This window comes from Amblyomma mixtum, chromosome 1 (genome assembly GCF_055824585.1).
Source record: "Amblyomma mixtum isolate Tamu chromosome 1, ASM5582458v1, whole genome shotgun sequence".
NCBI classification, from domain to species: Eukaryota; Metazoa; Arthropoda; class Arachnida; order Ixodida; family Ixodidae; genus Amblyomma; species Amblyomma mixtum.
Window position 1 is genome coordinate 150,529,572 of NC_143012.1, and position 10,613 is coordinate 150,540,184.

Consider the following 10,613-nt stretch of genomic DNA (forward strand, 5'->3'; position numbering starts at 1 on the left):
ACGTTCTACGTCACACCTGCGGTAACTCAGGACGTTCTACGTCCGCCGCTTATGAACATGGGTGGCGCTGATGAACACTCTCAAGGTTAGGTTACTTGTAAACATAAATACCCCCGAAAGCAGAAGATTTGACAGCCGTCGCCGTAGCTCAGAGGTAGAGCACCGGACGCGTAATTCGGAGGTCGTGGGTTCGGATCCCACCGGCGGCAGTGGTTGTTTTTTCTTCTGCTTTTCTAATCAATTAGCTTTAAGCGATAACATGTTCAGTAATATTCTAAATTGATCAACACCACAATATAAATAAATAACTTAAAAATCCCCTGTGCCCCTTGGTTTCTGTGGCTGTTGGATTCTTTCATATTTATAACGAGCCCCTCATTCCCCTTCGCTTATTTGCTTAATTGCTTAGCGAGGGCCTCGGTTCTGGCAGCCTTGACGCCATAGGAAGCATAAGAGGGTTCTCACGCAGCTTCCACCCTCTCCGTTCGATGACGTTCTACGTCACACCTGCGGTAACTCAGGACGTTCTACGTCCGCCGCTTATGAACATGGGTGGCGCTGATGAACACTCTCAAGGTTAGGTTACTTGTAAACATAAATACCCCCGAAAGCAGAAGATTTGACAGCCGTCGCCGTAGCTCAGAGGTAGAGCACCGGACGCGTAATTCGGAGGTCGTGGGTTCGGATCCCACCGGCGGCAGTGGTTGTTTTTTCTTCTGCTTTTCTAATCAATTAGCTTTAAGCGATAACATGTTCAGTAATATTCTAAATTGATCAACACCACAATATAAATAAATAACTTAAAAATCCCCTGTGCCCCTTGGTTTCTGTGGCAGTTGGCTTCTTTCATACTATGGTGAAAGTTATTGGAAAGTGATCCCTGGAAGTACCACAATGTATTGCATACCACGAAGAAGCCTGCGCCACGTTCACTGCCAATGTTAAGTCAATGACAGACCGATAATCGCAACGCATGTGAGTAACTCCTGAACAGTTGCAGGAACGCACGTGCCTTGCCGACATCCATGACCAAAAAAGCTGCCCACAAGCATCTGTACTAAAACCCGTAATTACATGATGAGAATTGAAATCACCAGCAATCACCACTCTGTTGCTAGAACACAAAAAAACTTTTAAATGATCTGTATGTACACCTGAAAGAAAGTATACACTAGCTACGGTAAGGGGAGCACACTGTGGAAATGCGACATCAACAGCCACAGTCAGGTTCGCTGTGAGGTCTTTGAATTTGGTGTGTGTTAACAAGCCACCACCCCAGTCGCAATTGCGATTGGCTCGGAATACCGGAAATGTTTAGAGATAATGACCTAATAGGAGTAAGCCAAGTTTATTGAAGTAAAATTATTTCTGGGTCGAATTGCGAGGTAAGGTTCTGTAAATAGGGAGAAGATGCAACTTAACGGTTATTCCACTGAACGACTTCAAACCCCGCCAAGGTTAGTGTAAAAGTAGATAGGTTGTGACAGCCCTTTTTACGCATCGGTTTTATGCGGATTACTGGGGGAACCTTTCTTGCTTTTGTAGTTTGGGAGGGCAGACTTCGGCGGAGAGGAAGGCGCTCGGCGCATCAGTTAAGGATTCGCCTTCTCTACATATGTAGTGCAAACGGTAGAGAGGCTAGTATCCCCGGCACCATGTGCAGGCACAAACGAGGACGCAGCAGGAATGGGATTCAGGGGAGAGACGCCAGAGAGGCTATGGTATGGTCTAGTTGATCTAATGGGAAGACCGACAGTTGAAGGAGCAACCTGACTGGAAATGACCTGGGATGGAGTTTCACTGAAGGTAGTCAGCATACGGTCCAGAACGCCTGCAAGCGCATTCTCGACAGCTGAGACCGCAGACTTTGTCAGCAACGCCTCTACCTCAGACCCAGATGACCTAGCAAGGCCCGCATAAGAATAACTCTTTCGGTCTACTTGTGCATTAGCATCAGCTCCAGAGCACATTCTCTGCTGGATGATGTCCAGAACATTTTGCTCATCACAGCGTTTAGGACAGCGAGCGTCATTAGCCGGATGAACGCCGCCACAGAGACTGCAAGTGGGCCCCTCATATGTGCAGAGGTCTGCGGAATGGTTCTACCCGCATAGTCGACAACGCGTCGCAGATTTGCAAGCTTTGCTGCTATGACCAAAGCGCCAGCAATTCTTGCATTGCAAAGGACGAGGCTGTAGCGGGTCGACGCAGTACACTATGGGCCAAACCTTAAGCGCAGACGGGCACAAAGATTCTGCTGATGTTGCAATCACAGACTATCGGCACACGTGAGCCCTTAGCATCTCTGGTACAGCGGTAAACGGATAACACGCCAAAATCGAGGGCCCTGAAAGTCATCAAGTAGTTCCTGCGGAGAAGCCGATGGGTCCACGCCGCGAATGATACGTTTTGATCATGCGTTAGGCTCTGGAATGAAGAGCTTAACTGGAAATGGTGCAAAGGATGTGCAATGCATAGACTCCGACACGCACTGCACATCCGAGGATCGGCACAGAATGCCCATAGGGGCCCAAAAGGGACCGCCTTCAGCTGCTCCTGGATCAGTTTAGAACTTTTCATTTTTAGGGCCCCTTCTCCATTGGGTACATGCACCACTAGAATGTCACTGACGCCATTCCGTCCGAAAGGAATCCAGGGGCAAACCTTGGGCCGGCAGGCTGGCGAACCAGGGAGCCAGACTCCCACCTCCAGCCCTTGATGCAGCTGGAGCCCGAAAACCCCTCTGCTCTGCCTCGCAGCAGCAATGGCAAATTCAGTTGCTTCACTGTTAGTCACTCAAACACCTCTATCATTATTGGCGCAGTGAATTCTGTACGCCACCATATTAAAATTTTAGATAGCTGGCTTCCAATGCTTTAACTAATCGGACAAAGTAGGGTCGCTTTTATGTTTCGATTGGTCTCTTCAGAACCTTCGCAATTCTGTTGACTTTGAAGGGGCATAAAGACCACCTTGTGTTTGACAAAAATTTGGAAGGAGATGTTCAAAGCAGTTTTCACGCATAGTTCGCCGAACAGTGCCCTCATTGAGGGCTAAAACCTCCTCGGGCTTGTGATTGACTAATACAAACGAACTTCCTGTATGCACGGTAGTAATAATTTATTTCACTCGATGTTGAGAAGAATGTCACGATGAGATTCCCCTTGGTTAATAGGTTTCATGTTACATGTTCAGCCGTAGAAGCCCCGTCCGAATCCGCCATAGCCTCCGTAGCCACGCCCGAAGCCTCCGTAGCCACCGTAGCCACGGCCGTAGCCTCCGTATCCGCGACCGAAGCCACCACCGAAGCCGCGTCCAAATCCACCGTATCCATACTGGGCGGCTGCCAAACTGCACAGCACAACCAGCACCACGAGGGCGACCAGGAGGGACTTGCTGCTCATCATGGCTGCTTGGTTGGGTTCTGTGGATGGAAAGGAGAAAGAAAATTACGGGAGATCATCGACAGACCTGAAGTTACTTTCCGCTGCAGTGCCGGACAATGAATTTTAGGTGAGGTCGCGATCGTGTCCTCATATTAAACTGGTGTTTCAGGTCCTAGTTGTCTAGTTGTCAGATTAATTAGTTGGAATTAACGTTCATGTCGTCCAATGCTTGCAAGCTCGAAGATGAGCGGTTTTATCACTCCGAATATACCAGACATTACGGTGCGTAGCTTAATTGCCGTTCGCAGCTTTGCAACGCTGCGCCCATGGATAAAGCAAACATTTTAGAAAAATACAAATAACATTACGTAGTGAAAAAATAAAGATCTTCCTTACAGAAACTGTAGCAGTATGAATGTTCTTTCCCCGAAATTGATTTCACGAAAAATATTGGGTTAATATTTCCACACGATGAAGGTCAACAGAACGCCGCGCTAGCCTCGTGAGCACAGTGGCTCAGATGTGGGAAGGAATACGAAGGCGCTTTCAGCGGCTCATGCTCACCTGTTGCTCTGCAAAGCGCTGGAGGCAAAGGAGTTGTGTGCTCTGGTGTACGGAGCAAGCGTTCTTTTATAGAGCCTCGGGGGTACCGTCCCAAAGCGTCCTTCACCTCTGCCGAGCAGGACAGCGGACGGCACAGCTCCGGGACAGCCCCTTCCGCGTAGCTCTACGTCTACAACCCTCGTTCAAGGCGTTATTGCTGTCTTAGTGGCGCAGAAGGGGAGTTCCCTCATTGCAAGTGGTCCTGTACTTAATGGCTGTTCGCTGACCTTGCACGCAGTCCTTCCAGTCTGACTTCCTTTGTTAGCGGCGCCCTTCAGTGAAACATTCATTTTTCTGCGTCACCTACCACGTCTGCTTTCGCACTTATGGTCAGAAAACCCGAAGATTTGTTTACATATTAGCGTCAATTGGAAATGTTTATATAAAGTGTGTTTAAGCTATGATTTTACACAATATTTAAAAATAGGCTTTTTTAGTTAGGAGACCGATTTTTTTTGGCATAGCTTTATCAGCGGTGACGTGCATCAGAATACAGTTAAGACTTGCTACCTACAAGCACCCTAACTACTATTGAACAGTTAACTTTCCAACGATTACCGTTAGGCTTCTTAATTATTAAGAGGCCTCAAGCCCACCGTAAGCTATATCCATATCAGTTTCTAGATTTTCGAAAGCACGATTACCCTCGGCGCTGTGACCCAAAAAAGTTTGGCTATTTTGACAAGTTAGGTGCACTGCAGGCGTTGCTTTGCCTGCCAGCTGCTCAAAACCGCCTGCATTTTGGCGCGATGCAGTCAGATTTTGTTGGGGCCGCCGCGGTGGCTCAGTGGCTATGGTGCTCGGCTGCTGACCCAAAAGACGCGGGTTCGATCCCGGCCGCGGCGGCTGGAATTTCTTTGGAGGAGAAATTCTAGAGGCCCGTGTACTGTGCGATGTCAGTGCACGTTAAAGAACCCCAGGTGGTCGAAATTTCCGGAGCCCTCCACTACGGCGTCTCTCATAGCCTTAGTCGCTTTGGGACGTTAAACCCCATAAACCAAACCAAACCAACCAGATTTTGTTGGGCCACAGCGTACAGGGCAACCGCGTTTACGAAATTATAAAAACTGATATGGATATGACTTACGGTGAGCTAAACGTCTCAGAATTACTAAGGAGCGTAACGGTGATAGTTAAAAGCTAACTATTAAATTTTAATTAGCCATCCTGCTACGGTAGTTAGCATGTCTTAGCTGTATTATCATGTACTATAGCACTGACAATACTATGCCGAAAAAATCACTCTTCTAAATCAAAAAGCATATTTTTAAAAAGCTGTGTAAAATCTTAGGTGAAACACCCTGCATAGATTGCTCATTTTTATCCCTAGTCTATATGACAACCTTGAGTTCACTATTATTTATAGTAAGCGAAAGGCAGCATTTCGGGAATGGGAAAGGAGCGGAAGGTCCCCAATGAAACGTCTATAATAATTAGCCAGGCAGTACTGACACTTTCATCGTCTGGCGAATGCAATAACTCCACCGCGAGAAGTACTATGACGGTTCAAAAGAACAGCACCAAGGCCACGCCCGTTAGCGTCAGCGTGTAGAACAGTGGGATCAGCATCATCGAAGTGAAAAAGGACAGGGCCTGAGGTGAGAGCTTGCTTCAGGGCTCCAAACGCACTTTCACATTGCTCAGGCCAAACGAAATCACTGTGAGCGGTAAGAAGTTGATGCAGTGGCGCGGCGAAGGTAGCGAAATTTCGTATAAACCAGCGAAAAGAAGGGCACAGTCCAAGGAAACGAAGCAGTACTTTAGGCAGCTGAAGACTAGCAATGTTCAGGACAGCAGCAAGCTTTTCAGGGTCGGGGCGAATGCCGTCTCGTCTGCCGAGATGGTCCCAGGATCTTGATTTTCCTTCCTAGAGAAATGACAATTTTTGGTATTGCGTTTAAGGCCAGCAGAAGCGAGGCAAGTGAGCAATTCATAGAGGCGGCGTAAGTGTTCACGAAAAGTCGAAGAGAGAATAGCAGTGTCGTCCAGGTAGCATCAGCAGGATTTCTATTTCAGGTCGCGTAGGTCTGCATCAATCATGTGTTCCAAAGTAGCGGGAGCGTTACACAGTTCAAACGGCACTAAGTTAAAATCGTAAAGTGTGTCGGGAGTAGCGAACCCGGTTTTTTCTGTGTGCTTCATGCATGGGAATCTGCCAGTAACCGGAACGAAGATCTACGGTGGGGAAGTTTCTAGCTCGATAGAGAGAGTCGAAGAAGCCATCAGTCCGGGCCTTAGGGTAATAGTTTCTTCGAGTGATTTTTTTGAGGGCACGGTAATCAACACAAAAACGCACTGACCCATCTTCGTCCTTCACTAAAACCACTGGGGAAGATGAGGGACTGGCTGAAGGGCAAACAATTTCTCGGCGGAGAATATCACGCACATTGTCCCCTATGACTTTCCATTAGGATAAAGAAACGCGGTACGTGCGGCGGCTAACAACCGAGGTACCTTTGGCAACAGAAGTCTTTCCCAGGGTAGCAGAAGTCGCATCAAGGAGCCTTTTTGTTTATAAAGCAAGTCCAGTAACTCTTGCCGTTGCGACGCAGAGAGGCAGGGATTGATGGGAACATTGACAAGCCGACAAAGAGTAAGTGCACTACCTGAAAGCGCGATTGAGCTGTCCAGTGACTCAGGGAACTAGCTATGCGCGTATTCAACTTTGTATCATCATTGCGAAATGACCCAGTGTACTAAGGTGGGGTATCCTCGGGGTGCAGCGTTTCTGCCACAACGTTGTTCGCGCCAACGCATACAGCGCACATCTTTCACTACCGCCACATAGCTCAAAGCGCGAAAACTACTTTGTTGTTAGGATTAGTTGATGAAAAAGACAATGTGCAATGCAGAGTGCGATAGTGTGTTTCAGTTTAACACACTAGTTCGCTCGTACAGTTGTGAGAGAAGCTGATCTGTACGCGACGAAGTGAGTTCGAATTATAGTCGCAGCAACATTAAATTGCATTATGGTTTGCCCATGGGCACCCTCAAGGTGAAGCATCACACCAGTTTGACCTCGTGAAGCAGTGCGTTCGCACTCAAAGGCACTGCGACCCGTCCTTCCTTTCTCTGCTACAGCTGCATTCTTGATTCATACCTGCAGGGAAGAAGCATGAACATAAAGAAAAGGAACATGCAAAAACACGGACGAACGCTGAACTCACAACTGGTTTACTGGGAAAAATTTCGGGCATAAAAAAAGGCTCACGCGTCTGCGCACTGCAGACAGGATAAAAACCGAAACAACCACGCCCCAAGGTAACACCAGCAAAGATCTTATCATAGCGCCGAAAAAGGTTGAACTCCGAAGTGTACATAAAAACCTAAGCATCACTAATGCAGCAAACTGCTCTTTTCTTTATATTGCCGCGTCGGTGGGAAACCGGTGGATTATCGTCGCTACTGATTACCTTACGCGCTACGCTGAAACCAAGGCCCTCCAGCGCGGCACAGCAGCCGAGGCTGCGAAATTTTTCGTGGAACGTATCGTCCTCCGGCATGGCGCTCCAGCACTAATTATCACGGATAGAGGCACCGCTTTCACTGCCAAACTCTTGGAATCCCTCATGCGGCTGAGTGGCACTACTCACAGGAAAACAACCGCCTACCATCCCCAGACGAATGGCCTGACCGAGCGCCTCAACAAAACTCTCGTCGACATGCTGTCCATGTATGTTGACGTTGAGCATCGATCTTGGGACAATATCCTGCCATATATTACTTTCGCGTATAACACGGCTCAACAGGAAACCACGCGGAGGACGCCCTTCTGTCTGTTGTACGGCCGCGAAGTGTCGACAATGTTGGAAGCAATGCTGCCCCATGATGGCCGCGACCCCGACGTTGGCGCCGAGGAGTTCACGCTTCGCGCAGAAGAAGCTCGACAACTTGCAAGAGTGCGCATCCTGAACCAACAAGACCGTGACGCCCGACGTTACAACCGCCGCCACAGACTGATGACGTTCGCCCCGGACGACAAAGTGTGGGTATGGACCCCCATTCGACGCCGTGGCCTTTCCGAAAAACTGCTCAAGCAGTATTTCGGCCCCTACCGAGTTCTCCGTCAGCTAAGCGACGTAACCTATGAAGTCCTCCCTGATGGGGCTTCCCGGACTACTCGACGTCAGCAGAGACCAGAGATTGTTCATGTAGTGCGGATGAAGCCCTATTTTTCGCGAGTCATTCAGTGACTCAGTGCTGTGCGTTACTCTGTTTTTTTTTTTGTTTCTTTCTCCCTATTTTCTTCTTAAAGCATCGGGCCGATGCTCTTTCCGAGAGGGAGGGTAATGCCGCGTCTACAACAATAGCCGCTCGGCGGCTGTTCGGCACGCAGCTCGTGCGCCACGCGGTTCGCTGCTGAAGAAGACGAAGCTCGACGTTCCATCCTGGCCGTCTCGGTGTGCGCTGGCATCATCTCGGTGTTGGCGTTCCTCTGCTGTCTGGACGCGGCGCTACCTGTACCAACTGCTACGTGACAATATGAAAGGCCTCCAGGAGTTCATGTGCCGTTTGAAACTTCCTGCTGCCTAGAATTCTAACACTGTTGAAACGTGGCGAACATGTCGTGCATGAGTGGCAGTGCTTAACCTCGTCCGCATTTTTCTTTAAATTCCTTTGGCGCTCACCTAGCCGGTCGTTGATACATCGCCCCGTTTGACCGATGTAAACTTTACCACTCGAAAGTGGCAGCTCGTATGCCACCACAGAAGCGCACTGCACATAGGGCGTGGTGTGCTTTTTACCACACCCGCTTCTTCTTGGCTCACTTTCAGAAAACGAGGGCACAGCTTTGAAAGATTCACCGGACCCGAGAAAACGAGTGAAACCCCATACCTGTTCGCAGCCTTCTTCACGTTATGCGACACTTTGTGTAGGTAGGGGGCATAACATGAAGAAGCTTGCGAATAGGTATGGGGTGCCGCTCACTTTTTCCGCTGCGGTGAAACTTTCAAAGCTGCGCCGTCGTATTTCCTGAAGCGAGACAAGAAGAAGCGGGTGTGGTAGAAAGGACACCACGCGTTATGTGCAGTGCGCTTCTGGGGTGGTATACGAACTGCCACCTTCATGTGGAAAAGTTTACATCGGTCAAACGGGGTGATGTATCAACGACCGGCTAGGTGAGTACAAAAGGAATTTAAAGAAAAAAGAAAATGTGCACTTGGTTAAGCACTGCCACTCATGCACGACATGTTCGCCACGTTCTGACAGTAATAGAATTCTAGGCAGCAGCAAGTTTAAAACGGCAAGTGAGCTCCTGGAGGCCTTTTATATAAAGAAAAGGGCAGTTTCCTGCATTAGTGACGCTTCGGTTTTTATGTACACTTCGGAGTTCAACCTTTTCGCGGCGATATGATAAGGTGTTTGCTAGTGTTACCTTGGCACGTGGTTGTTGAGGTTTTTATCCTCTCTGTAGTGCGTAGACGCGTGATCCTCTATTTATGCCCGAAATTTTTCCTAGTAAACCAGTTGTGAGTGCAGCGTTCGTCCGTTGTTTTTGCATGTTCCTCCTCTTTGCTTCTCTGTGTGTGTTTGTGCTTCTTCGCTACCAGTATGATTCAAGAATGTTCCTAACTTGCCCAAAAACGTGTTTTACTCAGAGCGGCATTCCTTCGTGCTTTGCGCCGGTGCGGGCCACGGCCCCGGCAAGGTAGATGTACTATGGTAGCGTAGGCTGCATAGAAGCCCATACGTTCAAAACATGGCGACTCATGGTGCGCAGCCAGCGCCGTCTTCGAAATGCGTGGACTACTAAAAAGTGACGTCATAATTAAAACAAAAATGCGACGTTAAAGTAACGTGTTTTAGTGACGTCATATTCGTGACGTCAGGGTCACGTGCTGCTTGGCGGGAAAAATAAACTGCGGAACGCCGCGACGCTTCAGCGCGACACCCGACACGAGAACGAAGAAGGAAGACACGACGAGTGCCGACCACCAACGCTATTTTTAGGTTGTCAGTTCTCGTTGTGCCCTTTTCCTTCGTCCTCGCCTCAGGTGTCGCGCTGAATGTCGCAGGTGTCGCGCTGAAGCGATGAAATGTGACGCCGCCAGACAGGTTATCGCTCGCACATCGTGCAACCGCACACCTCTTTTTTGCGTACGGGAGCCCCGTGGCCACAGACGATGCCCTTTTGGGGCAAAAGCGACAGAACCGCACCCAACCGAACGAAACTACACAGAAGCGCTGGCAAAAGGGAAAAGCGGAAACTGTACACGAACGATGCACACCAAGAACTCGAGCAACAAGCAACGAGGAAAAAGTAGGGCTAGCAGAATCGAGTTTCAAACAAAAGCAAGCAGAATGGTCAAAAGATATGACAAGGGTATGAAATCAGAGCACCGTCAACCTTGGCATCGTCCCGGTGCCATTGCCGCTGCTCTGAGCGAACGCTGTCATAAAAGTTTTACAAAGCAAGCGCTATACTTTCTAACAAAATGCACACAACTAAAACATTTTAAAATGGAATCACTGGAATCGTTTTTGAATGCTTTTGAAACACAAAATATGTCCTAATTATTTTCCTCATCTAGTCGTGTTTGTCCACTCATTTCATTTTGGCGCTTTAGTTCCACCACTAATTTGATGTCGCTAGCACTTGGTTCTGGACCGCATTCAAGCTCC

At 48.6% G+C, this 10,613-nt stretch overlaps 1 protein-coding gene across 1 annotated transcript; it reads right to left on the bottom strand.

Annotated features, from left to right (window-relative positions):
* Positions 1-3,103: 3,103 nt before the first annotated feature.
* Positions 3,104-4,019, bottom strand: LOC149367958 (uncharacterized). Its single transcript, XM_089568398.1, has 2 exons — positions 3,951-4,019; positions 3,104-3,424 (listed from the first exon to the last, which is right to left on the bottom strand). Exon 2 carries the CDS (start codon positions 3,405-3,407, stop codon positions 3,192-3,194), a length of 216 nt encoding a protein of 71 aa, XP_089424524.1. The 5' UTR covers positions 3,408-3,424; positions 3,951-4,019; the 3' UTR covers positions 3,104-3,191.
* Between the last annotated feature and the right edge of the window lie 6,594 nt (positions 4,020-10,613).